General features: G+C 42.9%; 1 protein-coding gene across 2 annotated transcripts in view; it reads left to right on the top strand.

Moving 5' to 3' along the window:
- Positions 1-17,223: 17,223 nt before the first annotated feature.
- Ptgfr (prostaglandin F receptor) overlaps positions 17,224-25,023 on the top strand; it is a 31,238-nt gene continuing 23,438 nt past the window's right edge. The window contains exons 1-2 of one of the 2 annotated variants that reach the window (XM_032896730.1): positions 17,224-17,299; positions 18,727-19,597. In XM_032896730.1, the coding sequence (XP_032752621.1) occupies positions 18,800-19,597 (798 nt within the window). In that variant the 5' untranslated portion in view covers positions 17,224-17,299; positions 18,727-18,799. Of the gene's footprint in view, positions 17,300-18,447; positions 19,598-25,023 lie in introns of those variants that run through there. The other variant, XM_032896731.1, reaches the window with a different exon arrangement.

The following is a 25,023-nucleotide window of genomic DNA, read 5'->3' as shown; positions in this document are numbered from 1 at the left end:
ATAATTTCTGCAGTTTTCCTTATTGATTTCTAGTTTTATTCCATTGTGCTTGGAAAAGATACTTGATTTGATTTCAGCTTTAAAAAAATTTTGAGACAGTTTTGTGACATAATCTTACTCTATAGCTAAGGCTGGCCTCAGCCTCATGGTCCTTCTGTAGCTCTCTAATTCTGGGAACTTACAGCTGGTCAAAGTATATGCCACCATATCTAGCTTAAAATAAATCTTGCATTCTCTGTCTAAGAGTCCACACATATTGTCTGTTATAGACTCAGCTTGTGGTCTCTTATTTTGCTATGTGAGGTCACTGTTGTTGGACAGTTTGTGGTGTATGGTGGTAAACAAAGTTGTTTATTCCTTGAGGAATTAGGTGCTTGTTCCTGTTCACGTCCTTTGGCTTGGTGCCTCTAATTCTAGTGAAACTCTGGTCACTTCAGCTGAGTTAGTAGCAGATGGTTGCGTAAATAAGAAAGTTTGGCTATATGTATGTGACTGGTGTGTTTTGAAACTTTTATACTGGAGGGGACACCAAACAAGAATCAACCCAAAAGCTATGGTTGGTAAGGATGTTCAAAATTCTTAAAAGATTTACTTAGACTTGTGAACCTGCACCAGGGCAGCCCACAGGTCTCACCTGCAGTTATTTGTCTGTGACCAAGTGCTTCAGGAAGCTGCCAGCTTGTGTGCCTCAATCAAGGAGGGACTGAGTTTACACCCTTGATCATGACTTGGTATCTGACTCTCTTCTTTCTCCAAGTACACATTGCTCTGCCTGTTGTGATTCCCGAGGCTGGAGCTGGTAAGGTGGATAGTACCTCAGCTGCTATAACTGACAGTTAGCTTCCTTGCTTCTGAGTCTCATGGCTTTAGGAACCTGCCCAATCTTGGGTATGTGCCCCAGTCCCATTCCACAGCTGGGGGTGTGCAGAGTGAAACATGAGGCTTTCCTACTGGGACACACAGGTCTTTCCTTGGCGCTGTGGCAGGTCCAGACACTGTTTACAAACACTGGCCAGGGGACAAAGTGTCCCTGGATTCTTCCTGATTCCAAGTTTTACTGTAGTGAGCCTGACACCTTAAAGCTCCAAGACCGAGTCCTGTTCTTACTTTTGCATGCTATCCCCTGCACGTGAAAGTTCTGCCTGTGGTATGTGGTGCTGCCTGAAGCTGTGGAGGGGTGCTATAAACAGTGGTTTGCTCAACTGTCTCATGCGAAGCTGGGGAAGGGTTGAGGTGCAGTCGGGTGGAGCTGAAGGGTATTTCGAGCCCCACCCAGTGCTGGTCCTCAACATGGCTTGCCCTGGTACAGGTTGTAAGTTTAAATCCTGGCTTTACTTCCCTTCTCTTCCCAGCTGGGGATGTTCCCAACCATCCTGCTAGTGCATGGAGCTGGAAATGTGTAAATCTTCCTATCTCTTCATGCAGCTTTCTTCCTCTTAGGCTAAAACAAGGTCCAGGGGTCTAGTTTCCTAGGTTCCAGTGGAGATACATCAGTGTGTGAATAACTTCAACTTGATGTTTCTATGGAGAGTGGATTGATGGAAGGTCTTACCCAGCTGCGATCTTGTCCCCTGTGGCCAATGCTGTTAGTTTAAACTTCTACTTCCTTCTTGGCAACCACAGAGAAGTCATGCTTTATAGCTGCAAAAGGAACATTTAATTGAAATCATACATAGTTTCAGGATTTTCTTTTGATAAAAAAAATGCCTATTTATTTTTAGACAGAAACTTTTGTTTTTCCTTTTTTTTTTTAATAAGGAAAATGATAGTAATATTCAAGCATTTATCTGGAACCTTCTGGCCAGGCAGTTTGAAATATTTTAATACTTGCTTCTTTTCTTCAGGAATGTGTATAGCAGGAACAAGGCCATTCCAGGCCAGGTTGGCCCCACACAGGCTTCTGTCTACACTGCTGGGAACAGCTTGTCTGAGGTGATTGCTTTCCAGTCCAGGCTGGCTGTCTTAGTTAGGGTTTTACTGCTGTGAATAGACACCATGACCAAGGCAACTTTTCTTTTTCAGCCTTTATATTTTAATATGCCTTAGGCAGCTCAATAGCTGGGCAGTTGCCTAGCCTCCATGCTGGTAGAATCTACCTCTCTCCAATAATTCTGAGTTGCTACTTACTAAATTCTATATTCTGTCTTGGCTGCTCTTGACCCATAGGAAAACCCTCTGGGTTGCACTCTCCCAACTCCTTCACATGGCTGCCATGCCTCTCTGTCCTGCAGTATTCTCAGGCATGGCAACTCTCTTCTACACTGTCCTGTCATGATGTATCTCCTCCAAGGCAACTCTTATAAGGACAGCATTTAATTGGGGCTGGCTTACAGGTTCAGAGAGTCAGTCCATTATCATTAAGGTGAGACATGGCAGCATCCAGGCAGGCATGGTGCATGGGGAGCTGAGAGTTCTACATCTTCATCTGAAAATCTACATCTACATCTTCTAGTGGAAAACTCTCTTCCACAGCTAGGATGAGGGTCTTAAAGCTCACACCCACAATGACACATCTACTCCAACAGGGCCACACCTCCTAATAGTGCCACTGCCTGGCCCAAGCATATACAAACCATCACACTGACCTTGCACAGGCTTCTGCCTACAGCTGCTGGGAACGGCTTGACTGAGGTGTTTGCACTGTTCCTCCCCTGAATCTCTTATTCTGCTTACCTGCATGTTCAAAAGAGGCTGGTGCACACGCAGTGTGGCTTTTATACATTATCCGTTTTCTGAAGAGATCTAAAATTGAAGTTTCAGCTTGTAATACATTAACTTATACCTCATAAAAATGCCGAGATGAGTTTTAGTGTGACGAATCATACAGTGTGCCTGCAGGCTGGGGCAGGGGAACAGCCCAGCCACAGCGGACAGTAGTGAAAGGTCTTGTCATTGACAGTCACTTAGTTTTTACAAGACAATGAATTCATTTAGGCCATCGGGTGTTACCTGTAGCCCACAACTGGTCGATTCATCTCGAATCTGTTTTAGCCTACATCATGCCTTTCCTAGGCACACAAGCTTGCTTGTACACAAATGCAAAGCCTGTTTATTTAACTTAGATCTTTTAGGGTCTCTAGGAGAAATCAAGGGCTTCAGTTTATGAGATTGTAAAATAAAATGTTTTCTAGATTGAACTGTACACTTCAACTTTTTTTGTTCATACAAGTATTCCATCATACTGAAAATCCCCAAACTATTATTTGGAAACATTGCCTTTGTTTTGCTACTGCTGTTAAATAGCCCTTTCTATTTAACTACACTCCTGTTGGACCCCAGAGAAAATATGTGAGATATATATTTTAAAAGCTGGCATTGTACAGAGAGAAATATATATATATATATACATATACATATATGGCCACATCATCTATTAGATAAGCTAAGCTATTAACATTGTCACCCTTGTGGTTCTGAGAAACACTTGCTTTCTTGATAGTAATGAATCTGTCATTCACAGTTGAACGTTTCTTCTCTGGGACCTTTCTTACTGGGTAACAGACTACTCCGAGAGTATGTGTTTTGCCCTTCAGATAGCTTGAAGACCTCATGCTATTTCATACAAAGGTAGCAGGAAGAACAGCATATTTAACTGGTGTGTGTGTGTGTGTGTGTGTGTGTGTGTGTATAGTGTATGCATGTATATGTGAGTGTGTGTGTGTGCACGTGCCTGTGTGTGTATGTGTGCATGTGCCTGTGTGTGTGTGTGTGTGTGTGTGTGTGTGTGTGCATACCTGCCTCATATATGTATGGCTTTCAATTTTCTGTAATGAAAACATTTCATTATTTTAAATACCAGATCTCAGATACTGAGATTTCTCATGTTGAGCAGTACAAATGCTAAAGGGAATATTTCATTATCCCCACAAACCATAAGCTAGAGGAATGAAGCTCAAATATAGTTTGCTACTGTGAAACGCAGCCTTAGAGAGATGTATTCTGCTTGAGTAGCGCGGGGATCAGAGTAGATGAAACATTTGTTGGTTTTAAGTGTCTTGCTGCTTGTTTGTCTATTTCAAGTGATGTAAATAATTGAACCAGTTATTGAACCAGTTTCTAAAGCCACGAAATAGGATTATAGCAGGCTTGTTTAAGGCATATGTATTATTTTTTTTTCAGTTTACAAAAGTCTGGAACAGTATGGAGTTAGAAATTTTCTGTGGAAACGGGTTTTAAACTGATGAAAGATTATAGAAGTGTTAATGAAATAAAATGTGAAAAGGCCTAACTATCTATGGAATGCATTCATGTACAAACTATCTGCTAATTCGTCTATCCATTTATCTATGTTTCTGTTCCACTGGGATTGAACCTTAGGCCTCGTTTATTAATCAAGGGGTTCAACCACCGAGTTCATCCATAGAATTCAGTGGTGAGTTCTGAGAAAGTCTTACATCTTTGAAACAGGACTCCATTAAGTTGTTTAGGCTTATTTTTTTTCTGCCTCAACTTCCTTAACATCTGGATTCCAGATGTATACCACTGTGTTCAACTATACATCTAGTTTATAAAGGTATATTTATATGAAAAATATATACAAAGTTACAAGGTGAGAGTCTTATCAGTATATAAAAACTGTTATAGATCATAAAATAAAGATTAGCTCTCTGTAATTTGACTTGTTATGCTAGGTCTTTAATTCTTAGTATTTCTTTAGTACATTATTTGTACTTTGACCCTTACTCTGGTTTAACCAGGAGTAAGAATTGAGTTGTTCTGTGTGATGTCAAGGTTGGGTCAAGGGTCATGTAATGTCATCATTCACTCATTCATCAGTAAGGAGAGAGGACTACATTTCACACATAGCATAGTAACAAGCCAGTGGGTACCTTAGAGATGCTGGGCCGAGGTACAAATGATTGATGGTTTAACAGGAACACAGAGAAGGAAGAGGAGGCAATTTTTCTGGGTCAAAGACTACAGTTTTTGATTCCTACAGTTGTGTATTTCCTTTACTTTTTGACAATTCCAGTTTTGTTAGAGTGAAATGCTAACAGTAAATCAGTCCAGCTCCCTCTGATCTTCACCGTGGACCCAATCTGCAGACTCAGGCGAGGAATGTAGATTCAGGATCCTCATGGATTGCCTTTGCTCTCAGCATCCCCTTTTCTAGCTGTGAGACTCTGGGCATATGCATCATCCTTCTGTTAAATAAGGAAATAAGAATATACACATAGTATCGTCAACCAGAGAGTAAGCTCATCAATGAGGCCACACATGGGAAGCATGGGTCAGTGTTTGGGCACCTAGTAGGTGCTTACACACTGGTGATTACTTCAGGAAGTCCAAGCATGTTGATGATGTTTGTGTAAGAAAGCAGAGAATGTCTAGAGTTTTCAGAGGACGCAATAGTCCATGACGATTACAAAATGCCTTATGATGGTCTGGGGAAGGAATGGGATGTGGTCACTCTTGCTTTGTTAACAACACCGGAGGAGATATGGATAGCATTGCTAAGCTGAGGGCCACCTTGCCGTGTTGCTGACGTTGAAGGCTGTACTTCATTACTGACTTTGTATGTGTGTGTGTGTGGGGGGGGGGGGGGGGTGGGTATGACAGTTCTTGGTGTTCTTGGTGAGTTGACTGGATGGAATACTATAAAAGAACCATCAAGTTTGATTAATAAACTTTTCATTAATAAATTTAAAATTATTTTGCAATAAAGACACTGAACTTGTGGTAATTTGATGTAGTAGTCACAACAGCAGACTTTCACAGGGATTTCATGGTAGAGGAGGAGGTGGAAACACTGATATCACGCTCTCAGCATTGAGCTGCTGTATTAGGGGAGGGGAGGGCAGCAGCTGGCTGCTACTCTGTAAGGTGTTAGAGTTGTGGGGAGTAGGTCACTAAGGTTAAATACGGGGTCAGGATGATATCTTGGAGACAGACTTTCAAGATGTGAAGTTGATGCAAGCATTAGCTGTGTCTGTGGGGCAAGGAACAATTTAAGCAGTTTCAAGCCAGAGCCTCTCGGGTGTTTTCAAGAAAATACAAACAAAAAACACCCCAAATCACAGAGAAGGTGAGCAAAGTGAAGGCAACAGAAAAGATTTTAGAGCCATAATTGCTTCCATAGTCATTGCTAAGCCTTCACTTAGCAAGGAGAAGTGATTTTTTAAAATTTTCTGGGCATCTTGTCACTTTCGTAAAATAGCTTTCAACAAACAAGAGTCCCCAACGGAGTGAAGCGGGTGTACCCCTTGTTAATTTCAGAACGCCATCGGCATCGGAGGAAGAAACCAGCAGGCACATGGCTTCCATGGTTGGCAAAGCTACTTTAGATGTTACTTTTACTTTTGAAAAGGCATTACTTGTAGAAATCTGTGGTGTGCAGTGGGGCGCAGTGCACTGATTTCTGCCAAGTGATTAGCATTTATGTCATTTCAAACATTTATTTTTGTATGGAGAACATTCAGGACCTTTTATAATTTGGGATACAGACCAAATCATTGTGACCATAGTCACTGTACCACGTTAATATACCATAATAGAACTTGTGTTCTGGAGAGCAGATGGATAAAGAAAGCAGTTTCTCATGGATTTGGAGTGTCAACACATAAGAAACCAACTGGGAGCCGAATAAGCTTTCCCCGATAAATGCTCTTTTATTTTTTAATAAAGTCAATTGTTTTCAAGTCAAATTTTGATAACTGTTGATTTTTTTTTTTTAAGCACACGGTTCTAGGTGATAGGACTCCCATTAAGTGTCATCTACATGTGGGGTTGATAAATTTGAAATTATGACTGATCCTTTGTGTGAGACCAGGGTATCAAAATAGTGCCTGAGTTTGGTTGGCCCGGCATGGTCTTCTGGAGCAGCTGTCCTGGAAAGGGGAGGTCACAAGCACACAGTGGCTGGAGACAGCCCAGTGTTGGCCCAGCGTTTATTTTGTATTCCAAGTACCTTGGGCCTTTCAAGTACAGCGGGGTTTACCCAATGTGTTTTCCACCCACACCCTGGATGTGATTAAATTCTAAAATCACCTGCAGATGTGGTATAATTGTGAGTTCAACGTCACTTTCTTCTCATGTTGAATTTGGATTATGTTTATCGAGCTTGTTCTATCGATGATATCTTGCTCATTTAAAATTTGGCAAAAACAATCCATGCAAACTCCAGAAACCGTGTGGAATTATTCTATCTAGAATTTTGTTCAAGCTAAATAGACAAATACTTGTTGGCTGCATGAATAGACTAGTGTTAGAATTAGCTGGGGGGGCAAGGCGGGGTTGTATCCCTTAGCTGGGGAGGGGGCGGGGCGGGGCGGGATTATACCCTGCCTGGCCTGGCTGGGGCGGGGCTGTATCCTTTAGCTGGGGGCAGGGTGGCGTTGTATCCCCGCCTTTCCTGGCATCTGTAAACTTTTACCTTTCATAGCTTGCTGAGTCTGGTCTGATAGGAAATGAAGGCATTTCAGTGTCCCACAGTATCAGCAAAGGAGCTGGAAAACACCTACACAGGGTGTCAGTGTGAGCCCTAGTTTCTGCAGGTCTACTTAACTGAGTCTTCTGTTAGCCAACCCATCTGCTGTGGACAGTCAGGCTCTTCTTTTGGCTTCTTCTGTATGCCAATTCCTTTGTGAGTCTGGTGATATGTATGGTGTGCTGTGTCATTTGGGTCCCTAGCTTCTTACAGAGTATGAATGAGAAGGGTTTTCCTACAGTGGTCTGAGGAACAGAATTAGAGGAATGTGTCAGCATTCTTCAGAGAAACGTAATAAGTACACATGTCTCTCTATATCTGTATACCTTCAATTGTGTATACGCGCATAGATATATTTCTATACATACACTGATTCTTTGTCATCCTATCAGATCTAATTAGTACTCTCGCTGCACATCCACTTACAGAGACATCTGTCTTTACCCATTAAAGCATTTAATTGGTGTCTGTGCTCTTAAGAAATGAATAGCGACTAGGAATAATAAGATAAAGACATACATCTCCACCTTGAACAACACACAGTTTTAATTTTGGAAGAAGGAAAGTTCTACTTGTAGTTATTTCATGGTAGAGGTTTCAGTTTGGGAATAGGTAAGAGGGAGATCTGGGTAAGGTTTGATGGAGGAGGTAGTCACTGGATATTGCTTAAAGTATAGGCAAGATTTACATGTAGAGAGTTGAGGTAAGTGTACTTAAGGAGGAGGCGCTGATGAGATGTGGATGTGAGGCAGTCTAGGGTGTGTTTGAAAGGCAGTCAGGTTTGTATGCGGGTAAAGAGAAACCCTAAGATGGTAAAGATCTCATCAACTACAGGGAGAAAATGCTTACTGGTGGTTAATTAGAAATTATTGAAGATGTTAACCCCGATAAACACCATGTGGTATGATATAAAGTAGGAAGAAAGAGGAATTAGGCTGGGCGTGATCAACTAAAAGAAGTTGAGCCCTGATCTTGGGCAACTGGAATTACTCCAAGGTTAGGGGACAGATACAAGAAGTCCTTCACAGTTACGGTTGGAGTTTAGCTGTCAAAAGTCCCTGAGAGTCCCATTGTAGAAGGCTTATTCAAGAGTCCATGACCTTATTAGGATGTGGTGGCACCCTTTGCAGATGGAGTTCAGATAAAGGATGATTGTGATGCGCCTTTCAGGGAGCTATTGAAATTCCAGAGTCCCCCTCTTCTTTCTCTTTGCTTCCTGGCCATCATAAGGTGACCGTGAACCATGCACCCCCTACCGTGATGTCGTACCTCACCACAGCCCCAAACAACAGGGGATTTATCATGAACTAGAGCCACTGAAACTGGACCCAAGGTAAACCTTTCCCCAAGTTGACTGTTTCTGGTATTTTGTTATAGCAATAGAAAGACGACTGACTTATCAACAGAGTAGCAACAAAACAGTTAGGATAAGTTGGCCTTGGGGACTTAGTTTGAAAGTATTTGCGCTGTAGAAGGAATCTATAAAAGTTAAGAGCATGTATCAACTTAATGTTTTTGAATGAGGTCCATATTTTAGTTTGTGACATTTAGGAAAAGAAGAATGCTGTCAATCCAAACCATGGAAAAATGTAAATATAACACTAGAATCAGCCTCCTCCAGTGAGGGAATTCTCCTGGAGACTGTCCTTAGATTGGAGCTGGACTACCTTCTGGGATGTCTAATAGCAATTAGATAGGAAGTGCGTCGCTGGAGCTTTTAGGACTGCAGTCTGCTAGTCTTTTATTCTACTTAAGTGAGAACACCAATTCCTTAACTTGTTTTTCCTTGTTGTGTATGCGCATGTCTGTGCGAGTGCGCGCGCACACACACACACACACACACACACACACCACATGCTTTGTTTCTCTAGAGAGCCTTAGTAGAAAATCTTATGGATAGCTGTAGTTTGTCTATCTCTCTTCCCTTCCTAACAGTTTCCATGTTGCTCTCTGGGATGCAGATAAGACATCTGGAACTCAGAGGGACAAGGTGACTTATGTAAGATGGATCCGGTATGCAGTACCTGAGAGTAGGTACCGATCACGGAATGCTGCTTAGGTTAAAAAAAGATGGCCATGTCGAGAAGCTGTATCTGTTTAAACCAGAGTTACTGCATGGGAGTAGATACAGGGAGAGGAATTCAGGAAGGAGACATTGCTGCATGGTGATTACCCAGGGCGAGAGAAGATTCGACCTCAGAAAAGAACAAACTTCTAATGTGTAAAAATGTTCTTATTTCTTGATACTAGTTTGCATGGCTACCCTTTTTGTAAAATGATGTCCTTTTGTTATCAAAGAAATCATACTCAGACAGTAGAGTTACATTTTCACACATTTAAGAAAAAGATTTACTTTTAATTAAGTGTGTGTATGGTGTGTGTGTGTGTGTGTGTGTGTGTGTGTGTGTGTGTGTGTGTGTGGTGTGCATGAGGCCATATGCAAGTGAGTGCCAATTGCCCAAGGAGACAAGAAGAGAGGTTTGAATTGTGTGGATCTAGAGTTAAGGTGCTTAGGACCATCTAAAACTTTCATCATAATACTGCGCTTTTGGTTTTCAGCCTGAAATTTCACGGCAGGGACTCGTGTTTTTCCTGCTAGGGTAAGGCCTCCATAACGAATGGCATTTTGCTAGAGTCAGACAAGAGGCATTTGGAAGATCTGAGAATCAGCTGGAAAATTCCAGCTGAAAATGACTTTTCTCTCCATATTTTTTCAAGCTTATCCTCTGGATGAATCAAGAGCACCTTCCTCGGTTTTCATCTATTCACTCTGTAGTAACGCTTCAATCTTAGAAGCCCCACAAAGGTCCTTGTACTAAAGCTGTGGTACCCAGCCCTTGGAGCTGCTGTGAAGCAGTAGAACAGTTAGAGGAAGCCTAATGGGAGGAAGTTGGACCATTGGAGGGGCACTCAAAGTCAATGAAACTGGAATTCCATGTTACTGTCCTGGGTTTACTGTCCATCCTTCCATGGAATGCCAATTTAAATACAAGTGGAGCACTTCCCTTGGTTCGACAGTCATCAGAATTTCGCAACTTTTTACTCTGTGGCATTTTATTCAGTTGCGACCCTAAGTGGTTAGAGGAGCAAGACTCAAGACAGGGCCGAAATGTTTAGAGAAAGAATGATGGACCCCACAGGTACGGAGCAGAAAGCCAGCACTTGGAATGTAAGGATGCCTAGGGGACCAACACTGATCCTCACAGGCAGCTAAGGCTCCTGCGTAGTGGTTTGGGGTGCATCTGTCTGTGCCTTGCTGAACCCCATGGCTTCTGAGATCTTCCTCTCCATACAGAAAGCAATGCTTGTGCTGTGCCCAGGCAGGGCGGGGCTACTGAGCCAGGCATCTCTTAATTTCTTGTCTCCAGCCCTCCAAGTCATGGTATATTGGTGACTTCTGAAAATCTTCAATCATCTGTGACAGCACTTAGGTGAGAGTGGACTAGAGGATCTTTCTTTCTTCCCTTGGCATTAATCCTATCCAGCCTGAGACCAAACTCTTCCCCAGGGAAGGGTAGAAGCAGTTACTGGGCATGTTTGAGGAAGGAGAAAGAAGAATGCGTAGGGGCTTGGGGACAGGGAAGTGCTGAGTGAGAAGCAGTTTTAGGGAGACCCTTCTCGGGGACATTTCAGGTTCCAGGCCCATGCTCTATTGTTCTGTTAGAGTTTACTTACAGCACATAAACTTAAATAATAATTAAGATGTCAGGATGGGGACTGTCCAGTGTTGACTTGAAACATAGCAACCACTGGACTCCTCCACGCTCAATGAGATTGCTTGGGCTTATTGTCAAGAATATAATAAAATTAACCAATGAATCCAATACCCAATAAAGCATTGTATTTGTTTTCTAGAACTTTGTAGCCAGGTACCACAAACTGGATAGTATGCATGACATAAAGTGGAGCTAGGGATGTGGCTCAATTAGTATGACACTTACCCAATACATTCCAAACTCTGAATTTGTTCTGAACATTGTACCAGGGTCCACACCTGAAACCCCAGAGTTGAGACATGAAACACGGGAATCGGAAGCCCGAGGTTATTAATCAGCTCCAGGCTGAGTTTAGGGAAAAACAAAAGTGTAGTATCTCATGTGGTTGTAGGCCTGGTGTGGTGACAGCAAGGTTAGGTTCTCTGACAGCTGAGGGGAGGATCTCTCCCCTGACATTTGCTTGCCTGGAGCTCGCCTGGTGATCCCGGGCAGGCCTGGCTCTGTATCTGTATCACTTTAGGGTCTACCTTGATTTTCACATGTGTGTGGAAACCTCTGTGGTCCACCGTCACAGGCTATCTGTGCATAAAGACCTCAGTCATATGGATGAGAAGTTGTAGGCCAGAATGGCCTAGTTGTGGTTACATCTGCAGTAACTCTGGCCAGAACTGCAGTAACAACCCTCTTCCTCACTGATCCTAGTTGCATTTGCCTCTTCTCTGACCTTCCCATGCAGCTGACAGGATGGTGTACGGTTAGCAGCCAATAGCATGGTGGCCATGGAGAACACTGACCAAATTCATATTCATGTGCTTTTGCACACATGGTGATGGTTTGTAACCTGAAGAAATTACCAGATTCTTTTTTTCCTTGTAATGATGAGAAGACTATCCACACAACTATCCACACCACAGACTTCTTACGAGGTTCAAATTAAGTAGTTTAAAGATAATCTAGAACTCTCTCTGGGGTAGGGGTTGATATATCTTTATAGAACATCATGTGATTTTATTATTTCCTCATTTATGACTGAAATATATTCCCAATTTCTCCAAACAACTCCCTGGACTCTCAGTCCGAAAGAGGATAATAATAATAATAATAATAATAATAATAACAATAACAATAATAACAATAATAATTTTATAATAATTAAACAGATGTTGAACAGAATTCTTTATTGCAAACAATTGTCTGTCTTCTAGAAAGAAGATAATGATCTATGGGTCCATCAGGACTCTAGTCCCATTGGGAAGTGCTATGCTGGATGCTCCCTCACCAACTCTGTCCTACTTAACCTAAATTTCAGTGCTTTTCCCAGTCCATTTAATTACTTCTTCCCCAAACCTTACTTCTTTTCATTACCCTTGGAAGTCTTTGCTTCAGCCCATGCCCTTAGATTCTGAGAGCTGTAGGATTTCATACCGGATTCTATCTTTCACAACCTTACCCCAGTCGCTCAGACAATAACTGACTCCCAGTCATTCTTCAGGAATTTGTACTGCACAAGAAAGATTGATGTCTATTTTGTAGGCCGTCACTTTGCTGTCATTGTGCAACTGGCAGCTTTATGCACTACAGTAGGTCCTTGGGAACGAGCGAATAAATTAATGAGTTAATGAAGTGGCTTAAACCAGGTATGTGAACCCAAACACAAAACTTAGCTTTTCAAACAGCAGGGACAGGAGGGGAAAACTAAATATGTCTGTCCACAGACTGGTACTCTTGCCAAGTCTTCACGCAACCCTGGCTTTAATGCAAACATAAAGCAGTGTCCTTTATTATCCAGGATTGCTGCTGAGAACAGAACCAGAAGAAGGACAGATGTCTGCATTGTTTTGGGTTGAGTGCAAAAGGTTTTGCAATGTCCAATCCACATTCTTTCACAATATCTCAGACCAGCCATGTCGTATTTTTGTTGTTGTTAACTATTTATGGTGACAGTGTAAGAAGCCTAGCAGATAAGAAGAAAGAAAAGTTGAGAACAAGTTGAGTAGAGGGCTGGAGAGATGGCTCAATGGTTAAGATCACTGACTGCTCTTCCAGAAGTCCTGACTTCAATTCCCAGTAACCACATGGTGGCTCACAACCATCTATAATGGGATCTGATGCCCTCCACTGGTGTGTCTGAAGACAGCTGCAGTGTACTCACATACATAGAAATAAGTAAATCTTAGGTTGGATAGAAAGGTGTTCCAGGGGGTTGGGATTTAGCTCAGTGGTAGAGCGCTTGCCTAGGAAGCGCAAGGCCCTGGGTTCAGTCCCCAGCTCCGGAAAAAAAAAAAAAAAAAAAAGAACCAAAAAAAAAGAAAAAAAAAAAAAAAAAAAAAAGAAAGGGTTCTTAAAAAAAAAAAAAAAAAAAAAGAAAGGTGTTCCAGAGGGCTGGGGAGATTGTGCAACAGTAAAGGCATTCATCACCAAGTCTGATGGTCTGAGTGTGATCCCAAGAACTGTGGGATAGAAGGAAAGAACCTACTGCCCCAGGTTGTCCTTTGACTTTCTCGTACACCCTATGACATCCTTACTCTCGGGGACAGCGCTCCCTCCCACATGCATGACTAAATAAATTTAGTTTAAAAATACTTTTTTTTTTTAAAGAAAGAAGGATATTTTGGATTGACTGTCCTATGCCCAGCTTGTGAAAGGCTCTTTTCCACTCACTCAGGAATGGCAGCCTGGGCTGTTTTCATTCTCGTACAGAGGGGAGATGGGGCAGATCACGGAGTGAGAAGAACTGTTTGCTCTGGACCAAAACTCTGGGTATGGAGAGAAAAGCAGTGCTCACACATCCAATGTCAAACCATAGCGCTCCTTTCATAAAGTCAGAACAATAGTGATTTCTTTTCCAAAGAACAACATAAATTGCATTATTTTTCCAACCTACTTCGTATCTATTACTGGAATTATTTCTTCTTTTTTTCTTCTTTTTTCTTTTTTTCGGAGCTGGGGACCAAACCCAGGGCCCTGTGCTTGCTAGGCAAGCACTCTACCACTGAGCTAAATCCCCAACCCCGAATTACTTCTTTAGAATCCAATTCCTTATCAAGACACAGCCCACCCAAATGTTTTTAGAAGTTCTAAACACCAAGTATGCCTTCTGCTTCTAACCCCTGCAGCTTCACTCAGAGGAGGACCCCACTGAAGGCCCCATTTAACCACTCACCTATCTTTCCTCCTCCATAGCTGGAACTTGGATCCATAACCACCTACTCCAGAGACCCAAATTTCTGTTGTTCATTCTGCCCTCTCTGTGATACACAGCTATAGGGAACGAACACCTCCCTTATTAGGTATTAAGTCTCTTTGTTAATTTTATTACATTTTTATAATTTACTACCCACAAGCTTATTATATGTATTACTTTTTACATATCAAATATTTACCTAATAAAAATGAAGAGACTAAATATGTTATTTTCATAATAACTAAATTGGAGCTTGTTTCCTTTATTAATCTCAGTGGCAAATTTCAATAAACCTTTGGAGGCAGTTTAATTAAAATGCCAAATCTCAATTTTCAACATTCCTCCTTGATTTTTATGGGGACATTTTTCTTTTTCTATTTCAATGCCATGTAGTGTGCACATTTTCTGTCTAAATTGTTCCATGTCTTGTCTTGAGTAATAATTGCTAAGTACACCCAGACAGTGCGTTCCTCTTTTGTCTCCTTGAGTGGAGACAACGCTAACATCAACTTTATCTCTATCCACGTAAAGAAAGGCTGGCTATCCGAAACCCCATCTCATGGGTACTACAGAAGCATGTTCACCTTCTAGAAGGACCCACACAACACAGGGCTCTGTACTTGCTCTCACAGCATTTATACCTATCTCCTAGAAACAGTACTGGCAGAGGGCTAATTCTCACTGAATCTGTAGAATGGATGTGTCCACAAATGGCTTTATAGGAGAATCGACTCCCCACATGCAACAATGAAACCAAAGTAACCTATATTTCAGAAAGGGTTGTCAGCTTCTCACCCTCTCCTCTTGTGTTTTGGTCTGACAGCTTTTTCTTTCTGTGGATGAATAGTTCTGCTGCTCTGTCTTTGGGAAATATGAATTGGGAGTCAGATTAAGGTGGAGCATAGGCCCGGGAGCAACACTGAATGTTGTTCATTGTTCACGTTTTGGTGGCAGCTTGCCCTGCTAGTATTAATAGGTCTAGTTTGTCTGAACTAAGTTTTGGTTAAGGAACAGGTTAATCCAATAACAGATGCAGGACAGATTGAAAAAGGTGATGCAGTTTATGTAGTGCTTCGAACATGAAATCACCATTGCCTTGGTCTCATTAAACTTTACCGTTTGACATTGAATGAGCAAGAATGTCTTTTTCGTTCCATACCCAGGGCCACAGCACTGGTATGGGATACCCTTGTCTTCAAGCTGCAGAGACCCCAAACCGAAACCCTGACTCTAGAGTTTATAAATTCAAAGGTTTGGTGAGCGTCCAGATGTTGTCCTCAGTGAGAACAGGGGGATGACAGAGAAGACCTCCGAAGAGGGCCTTTTCCACGAGAGAAACACAGGGAAAACTATCAACACGCTGAACTTCAGCTGAGGACTGTTAATCATTAAAGGAAAGAGTGGCACTCTGTGTCACATTTTCAGCGTGGCTTGTGACAGGGTTGTTCTTTGGACACTGGCCATCCAGGCACAGAATTTTTTTAAATTTATTTATTTATTTATTTATTTATTTATTTTTTTACTGATCAAAACATTCAACTCTCTGACCATACCCAAGTCACAGTTTAAACACACTATGATAATATCAACTTAAAAATTCTCTATCTCCACCATAGGGGGAAAGTGTGCGTTTGGACTTTTCTACAGTTAATGGCTAATTTATTTTATCTCGCTTTTGCACTTTATGATCCCTTTCGATATTCAGGAATTTGGAAGCACCTTCCGGTTCTGGAATGGAGAAATAGATTCATTTCAGTGTGGCGCCGTTTCTTCACACAGCTAGCGACAACGTTTTTTGCTAGGTTCAGAAAGGAAATTCAGAGCGGAAATAGAGTCACGCAAGTATTGGGTTGGAAATGACATGTTAACCGGTATTATTAGCTAAAAACAATTATAGTGCACAAGGACTCACGTTGTACAAGTTCACACAGCACTATACATTTAACTCGCTCAAATAACAATCCTTGTTTTTGTTTTGTTTTGTTTTGTTTTGTTTTTTGGTTTGGTTTTCTCCCTGATGGTTGTGAGCCACCATATGGTTGCTGGGAATTGAACTCAGGACCTCTGGAAGAGCAGTCAGTGCTCTTAACCGCTGAGCCATCTCTCCAGCCCTTCAAATAACAATTCTTAATGGAAAAAAAAAGTGCGTCTTTTCTCGAACATAAAGTACTTTTTACAAAATCTGTGAGGTGTACATCCTTCGTTGTGGATGTCACCAGAAATTCTCTCAAGGACTTCGGTGCTCCCAAAGGGTCTCGAACCTCAGGCCAGCAGGTGCTCAGGAATGTAGCTCACACTGCCCCTTACATTCTTACCCAGATGGCTTTGAGCTCAGTAAGAGTGGACCCTAAGGCTGTCCTGCTTACAGCAGTTGGCCAGAACTTTTAGTTTACTCCCTGCGGATATCTGCTAGACGTTCTCTTCCAAACCGGCAGACCTTTGCCCTGATTTCTGTGTCCCTTTTTGGTTGGACTTGGAATTAACTCATTCCCCATAAGCTGTATCCGACCACCCCACACACCAGCGTCTAGGCATGCCTGGGCTCTCCTCATTCATATCTGGCAGCTTCAGAAATGACCTCTTTCATTTGGAAGTGAGTTTAAATCAAAACTTTCCGTAGTTGTCTGGTGGCTGAAAGCGTTGTTGTCTTGTGCTGCTTGGTGGCCAAAGCATCAGAGGACCATGCCACAGCCTCTCGCTGCGAGGGTAGAGAAAGTGGGCGGAGAGGAGGGAGCCGAGGAAGGGCGGAGGTCACCCAGCCCTCCAGCCTGCCAAGGCTGGGAGCATCTCTAGGTGCTCTGGAGTCCAGGACACAATAGGTCCTGCCTGTGATTCAGCGCTCAGAAGGGTCCTAGGGAGGCGCGAGTGGTGGAACCAGGGGTTGCGGCTGCGCGGGGCTGGTTGCGCCATGGAACACCGGGCTCCGCGCTCTTCTGCTCCGGACACAGCCACTCGATGGCCCAGGATGCCGAGGTAACAGCAACCCCGTGGCTGCATTCCCACAGCCGGATTCCCACGGCCTCTGGATTCTCCAGCCGGACCCAGGGTTGATAAACTCCTGTGGCGACAGCCGCAGAGGCCCCGCTCGAGAGCACTATAGGCTGAGATTGGCAGGGATTTTGGACTCGATTCGCGGTGTGTTGTGGGGACAGAGGGTTTGGGGGCTTCGCTGTAAGGATGGGGTCAGTAGCAAGGATTTCCCCAACCCCCAGGAGAGAAGCAGGCACAGAGGGCTACCCCTTTCTTTCCCTGGTGGCGGCACTTCACGGTCCCTACCCCTGCTGCGGCAGACCTTTGGCGCCCCCCAGGGTGGGAGGGAAAAGAACTCTTTGGAGTTTGAGGAATTGCAAAAAGTTTCGGCAAGTTGGTTAGGTTTAAGGCAGTGTTGCAAGCTGAGGCCCCTTGGGGGTGTGGGCTTTGCAACTGGCGAAAGTCAACTGTGAGTAAGACACCGAGGGGGCAGCCAACCTCTTCCCTCCAGGCACCTAAAGCCACTGTGCTGTCAAATCCCCAGCCTCCCGGAAAGCTGCTCTGGGAAAACAATCGAATTATCTAGTGGTGGGTGGCTGTGGTCCTGAAGCTAGCGTGAACTTAGGACTCAACACTTTAGGGACAAAAAAGAAAAAAAGAAAAAAAAAGAAAAAAAAATCCAAACAGCAAACAGAGCGGCACTTCTCACTGGAGGTTACAGTAACCTGACAGCCTGTTTCAGGACAAGCTAATGGGGGGGGGTGGGGGTGGGGGGGCTGTTCTCTCCCCTCCTCATCTTGCACAGGGATTTCGCCTCAATGCTCTTCCATGAGACAAATTGAGACAAATTGTGTGTGTGTGTGTGTGTGTGTGTGTGTGTGTGTGTGTGTGTGTGTGTGAGAGAGAGAGAGAGAGAGAGAGAGAGAGAGAGAGAGAGAGAGAGAGAGAGAGAGAGATTGATTCTGTTTGTTGTCCTCATGACCCCGGTTACATGACCAGCAGGTGGATCACCTACTTGGGAGTGAATGTCTCACAGAGAAAAGAACACGATCTTAAAGGATTAGTTATTTAAATTGCCATGTTTTAAAAACTTTATTGGATTGAAATCTAATCTTGTTAGTGCTTTAGTAAGACCTCAAATGGTTGGAGATGTCAGCAGGACACATCAGCATGGTTGTTCTGTTTTGTTTGTTTTCTTGAGATTGCTCTTTCTAGGGAAGTGAACTGACAGGTGTCCGCTCCGGTGGTATCTCTACCTGGAAAGAGAAAAGCAGAACTAGGGAGCAGATGCACACTGTTGTCAGACATCTGCAACCTGACTTATGATAGGCTGGGCAAATTCATCCCACCCCAGGGTGCTGAGGCACTTGGCTCTAAATGTCAGATGACTGGTAATTGGGTCGTTCTGATTCCTGTCCTGTGTGCTGCAGATGTCTGCACTTCGAGGCTGCACAGTCGTGACAGAGAGATGACTTGAGGGGGACGGCGTTTATCTCCACAACAATGTCCATGAACAGTTCCAAGCAGCCGGTGTCCTCTGCAGCTGGACTCATCGCAAACACGACTTGCCAGACGGAGAACCGGCTTTCAGTATTCTTTTCAATAATCTTCATGACGGTGGGGATTTTATCTAACAGCCTGGCCATCGCCATCCTCATGAAGGCGTATCAGAGATTTAGACGGAAGTCGAAGGCTTCTTTCCTGCTCTTGGCTAGTGGCCTGGTGATCACAGACTTCTTCGGCCACCTCATCAACGGAGGGATAGCTGTCTTCGTATACGCTTCTGATAAAGACTGGATCCGCTTCGATCAATCGAACATCCTGTGCAGTGTTTTCGGGATCTCCATGGTGTTCTCTGGCTTGTGCCCACTTTTCCTGGGCAGTACGATGGCCATTGAGAGGTGCATCGGGGTCACCAACCCTCTATTCCACTCTACAAAGATCACGTCTAAGCATGTGAAAATGATACTGAGCGGTGTGTGCATGTTTGCTGTCTTCGTGGCCCTGTTGCCCATCCTTGGACACCGAGATTATCAAATCCAAGCATCCAGAACTTGGTGCTTCTACAACACGGAGCACATCGAAGACTGGGAAGACAGGTTCTATCTCTTGTTCTTTTCTTCCCTGGGACTCTTAGCTCTCGGCATCTCATTCTCGTGCAACGCCGTCACGGGAGTCACACTTTTGAGAGTGAAGTTTAGAAGTCAGCAGCACAGGCAAGGCAGATCTCACCACCTGGAGATGGTCATTCAGCTCCTGGCCATAATGTGTGTCTCCTGCGTCTGCTGGAGTCCCTTTCTGGTAAGAGCCTACAGTTTGGCGGTTTCTGCCTTCTTGGGTTTATCTATGTTCTGTGCATATAAAAGTTTGTTACCATTATGAGGGTTTCTGGTCTAGAATGTCAATCCTTTAAATGCTAAAATTGACTTCGGGGCTCTGTTCTGGCTTAGAATTCAGTTGGGTTTGACCCACAGGTTTATTTTCCCACAGACCCCAAAGAAATGTGTTTCTGAACAAGTGTAGCCTTTCTCGCTTCCATGCGGGTTAGTGTCAAGTAACACAAACAGTAGTTTCAACATGCTGGGTGTTGATAGAATGAGTGGCTCTATTAGACCATTGGGCCAGGTAGGCTTTAATAGAAAGGGATACAGATTTGCCTCTGCAGTCAGAGGAGAACAGTTGGGTCGTTCTTAGCATGTAAAGATAAAACTACAGCTTGCCAACTCTAGGGATGAACTGAGCCGATGCAGAGAGCTCAGCCACTTCTGTGGGTATGAAGAGAAGACATCACTAGTTTACGGCCACTGGAGCAATGCGGACACTGGGGAAAGTCTGACGAGCGAGGGGATCAGATATCACCAGACATTCTTGAGAGTACAACTTTCATTCTTTTAAAAGCTCTGTAGTCGGCAGGCACCTGTGACAGCCTGGTATGTAATCGGGAACGAAGGGAATTTTGTAGTAGAAGTGAAGCACTGCTATTCTCTTCTAGACAGAAGAAGGGAAAACTGTAAGGGAAGCCGTGACCCCAGTTCATTCACCAAATTCACTTTGCGATGAGAGTGACGATAGCACGCGATTATTAAAGAGCAGAGCCACCCTCCTGTAGGAGGAAGGGGGAGTGTCAAGTGGGTTCAACCTTTGCTGCAGTGGTGGGGAAGCGGGCTGGCATCCAGAGGTGAGCATCCAGGTTGGACCAAGGTCGAAAGAAGGCAGGAGGACAAGCAAGGTTGGACATAGAGGCTGTGCTATGGATGGCAGTCACTGAGGAGGTCAGCTGCCGGTCTGTGAGTAATGCACTCTCCTGTGTCCCTAGCATGGCCACTGGCTGTCTGAGGATGGCAGCTGCACTGCCTTCATATACAGCACAGGTGATCTCGATGCGGTACAAGGTTATGAGCATGACCCACACTCGGGAGCCAAGGGAAAAGATACCTTTGTTTTATAAAGGGGCTTCTTTTATAAATGCTCGTTTGCTTTCATTTTATAGCATTACGATTTTAATTTAGTTTCTTATATTCTGTTATATCATTAAAAAAAAATCTACTCATGCTTTCCTTGCCCTGGCTAGGTAGAAGGATCCATGTAAGAGGGCTGGGGCTATTCATGACAATTGGGCTTTGGGAAGACGTGTGTCGTCAGTTTATGGGAGCTGCGGTGGATGAAGGCTGGAGTTTGATTTGCCCTTAGTAGTAAATGGTTTAGTTGAAGGACAAAAACCAGATCTAACATTTTGAACTCTACCAGTGTAAATTTTGAGTGGTTTAATTTAAATTTATGGTACTTGGCATGAGGAACTACTTAAAATTTTAAACTAATGTGGTTTTTCGAAATACAGAACGGGGTATTGTTTCATTAATACTTCAGCAGTTTTGGAGGTAAAAATGAAAAGAACAGGGTGAGAATGTTAAAGAAACTTTGATGGTGAAGGGCGAAGGTCATGGCTCCTAAGGGCCCTGCAATCTTAGTGTGTTATAGAAGGAACCATGATTCAGACAGCAAGATGGTCATGGCCGTGGGTGTGTGTTGATCTGTATTCTTAATCACTGTGCGCATTCCCTTTACATCTGGCTTTTGACTTTGAGGAACTGTAGTGAAAGATTAGCTCCAGTAAGACTACAGAGGAAGTGAATTCCAGATTCTTTTCAGGAATGTGTAAAATTTACATGTTCTCTCTCTCTCTCTCTCTCTCTCTCTCTCTCTCTCTCTCGCTGAAATTTTGGTTTCTTTTATTGATTACATAGATAATATGATGCAATTTATATTTCAAATAAGTTTTAGTGGCATTCTTTTTTGAGATCTTTTCCATTTTATCCTCCTCTTCCTCTTCTTCCTCCTCTTTCTCTTCTCCTTCCTTTTCTTCCTCTTCCTCCTCCTCCTCTTCTTCCCCCTCCCTTCTGAATGACATACAAAGCAGCAGATTTTCCTGGGGGCACTTTCTTTACTTTTTCTTTAGGAGTTATTGGTATACTTACGTGTCATGTCTGAAATGCTTTTCAGTGTGTAAATTCCTTCTGTGTTGAGTGCATAGGCAATTTAACTGTGTTAAGTACACAGCTGCCTCTCAATTGGCTGATATTATGAGTTGTTTCAACATTCTAAGAGTTCTGTCACAAAAATACCAACCAACCAGAGCTCCCAGGGATTAAACCACCACCCAAAGAGAACACAGGGGCAGACCCATGGCTTCAGCTGCATATGTAGCAGAGGATGGCCTTGTTGGGCACCAGTGGGAGGAGAAGCCCTTGGTCCTGCCAAGGCTGGATGATCCAGTGTAGGGGAATGTCAGGGGAGGGAGATGGGAAGGGGTGGGTGGCTGGGTGGGGGAACACCCTCATAGAAGAAGGGAGAATGGGGATGGGATAGGGAGTTTATGGACAGGAAACCGGGAAAGGAAATAACATTTGAAATGTAAATTAAAAGTATTCAATAAAAACCTGAATATAAAAACAAAACAAAACAAAACACAATTGCCAGTGACTTGGAAAGATAGAATCAGAAAAAAAAAAAAAGAGTTCTGTCAATGTATGATGATGTCAAGTGTCTGCTGTGCATCCCATTCTGGCTTGTAATCATGGTGTATTTTACTTTATGGAGGAGGAAAATGGAATTTGCTTTTCTCAGGAATTGAGATTTAGGAGTCAAGAATAACTATTGCATTTGTTTAAAATATAACTCACTAGTAACATTTAGGTTTTGCCATATCTGTATTTCATATTTGTAAATACGATTAACTCAGATAAATTCACTCAATTAAAATTCCAGCTGACAAATGGAGACCCTACACTGGGCTTTTAGCTTAGGGTTCCTTACAGGAACAAGCTCACTGCAAGCTCTGGGAGTCAAACGATTGTAAAACAGTCTTTCAAGCTACGTTTACCTGGAACTCACCAGGCAGAGCAGGCTGTCCTTGAACATCTGGTGATCTTCTTGCCCTGTATGTGAGTGCCCACTATGCCCAGCTTCAAGTAACAATTAATATTTTTGTTTTGCCTTTATATATACAATGATGCCTTTCTATGCTCTTTTCATAGAATGTGCAACTTTAAAAGGAGTTTCCTGTAACTGCTATGCATATTTCTCCAATTTGGTAGGGCAATAAATACTTGTTGACTGGTTGATTGAAACCTAAGTAGGATGAATGTCAAGAGATTGGAAATGATTGACCAGAATGGGTTCTGAGTTTTGAAGGTACAAGTTAAGCAAATACTGAAACCAAACGGTAAAATTTTAACATTTCCCAGGTCAGCACCTGTAGAGTAATGAAATGTTGAAATTCAGCAATTTCTCTGTAGAAGGCTAGGCGTTTGTTTTATGATTTCTTCAGAAACAGACAATAATTTTAAATGAAGGAAACAGTATCTGAGGAACAAAATGATTTCCTATGTAATTGAGTTTACTCAAGAAATGTGTTCTTTTGTGTACGTAGAATTGAATATAGATTTTTCACAGGCTGTAACTCTTATGTAAATCTTTCTAGTCACCTTTGTAGCTAAATATTTAGTCTCTAGGGTGATTATCAGATACAGATCCATTGGGCATTAGGTTAACTTTGACTGAACTTGCTAAGGTGCCAGTACTGTACTGACCGGCTGTTATAGAGTAAGTGAGCAATGATGGGAATGGAAGGCTCTGTCCTGTGGACATTAGGTCGAGACCATTCTCTTTGGGAGGCTGATGCTCTCCATCATTTAAAAACACTCAATAGAATCTCTATATATCTGTGCCCTTGTTTTAGCACTAAAGGATGATAGATGGATACACATCTATAAGTGGTAAGGGGAAAGAATATAGGAAAATTCATAAACATGTATTCTGTTCTGAAGCTTGGTCAAACATTTCTAATCTTTTGACATTTTGTGTACATGACAGTCAACCAATACTATGTGTCTAAATCTGTGCATGTAGCATGGGTTTGTGAATAAATAGTATATACTATACATATATACACACATATATACACACAAATATATATATACACACAAGTACCCTTGGGGGCCAGAAGAGGGCATCAGACTTTTTGGAGCTGGAGTTACAAATCGTTGTGAGCAACCTGACATAGGTATTGAGAATTGAACTCTGATTCTTTGGAAGATAATCAAGTCCTCTTAAATACTAAGTCATCTCTTCAGTGCCATATGTATTTATAGACATATAAAATCATACATTTGCATCTATGCATATATATGCACACAGAGAGATTATACTCAACTGTTAAATTATTTACAAATTTAAAGATATTAACTAGTGCCCCCTTAGGTCTGACCGTGCCAAATAAGAGGGATCCCACTGAAATGAAGAGCGAAGTGACCTCTCGCTGTGTTGTTTTATCACATGGATTGCTGCTGACTTTTGTTGTCTCAGCTGCTTCCTATCCTAAATGTCAGGGCATTGTTGTTTGGAATATGGGAGTCACAGTGTTGTTCCCTGGCAGGATCTATGACTCCAGGGTTCCACTTCTGTAAAACTACTCAACAGCCCAGACACACACCATTGGCAGTTCCTTAAGGCACAGCTTGACAGCAAGCACGCTGTGTGGGCAAACTTTGAACTGCACATGCAGTAGCTGGCAGTGGTCACCTGACTGTGGGAGGTACAGAAGTGGACTTGAAATCTCTAGGGGTACAGTCCTCTCTTGAGCCTTGGCATGCTTGCCTGAGCACACCCCTGATGTTCCTGTATCGCTCACACTGCTGTCTTGTTGTTCAAATGTTACCTCTTCTAAGCCATCTTAAAAATTATCATGTCTCAACTTCTCTCTTCTATTCCTCTGCTTTATTTCCCTCAAAGCACTCACAAGCGTGTGCTATTTCTTAGTTTGTCTGCTGGTTGCTTGCATTTCGCCTCTTGCATGAAAGCTACAAAGAGGTAGGGGACCTTGTTTATTGCTATATCCTCAGCCCCTAGAGTTGTGTTGGGCCTGGGCTTGTTTTCTGTAGTAGGTGCCAGCCAAAAGTCATGCAAAAGAAGGCTTAGTGCATGACTGTATTGTCTCATCTTGCATTTTGTGTGTGATCTTGTTGGTTTTGGACCTCCAGTTCGTGATTGGGATTGAAGGAGAAAAACTTCCCTCTGAAAGTTCCCCAGTAACAGAGCCTGCAAAAACCCTGGCCATTCTGAAGCTTGAATCTGAGCTAGAATTTAAGACCTTGTCAGAATTAGAACCATCTTATAGACAAACTAGGTTTGGGATTTTATTTTTCCATTATTACAATAATCTATCTATT

The sequence above is a fragment of the Rattus rattus genome, chromosome 3, assembly GCF_011064425.1.
Source record: "Rattus rattus isolate New Zealand chromosome 3, Rrattus_CSIRO_v1, whole genome shotgun sequence".
Lineage (NCBI taxonomy): Eukaryota > Metazoa > Chordata > Mammalia > Rodentia > Muridae > Rattus > Rattus rattus.
Note: the sequence above shows the minus strand (reverse complement) of the source record. Positions and strands in the feature narration are given on the sequence as shown.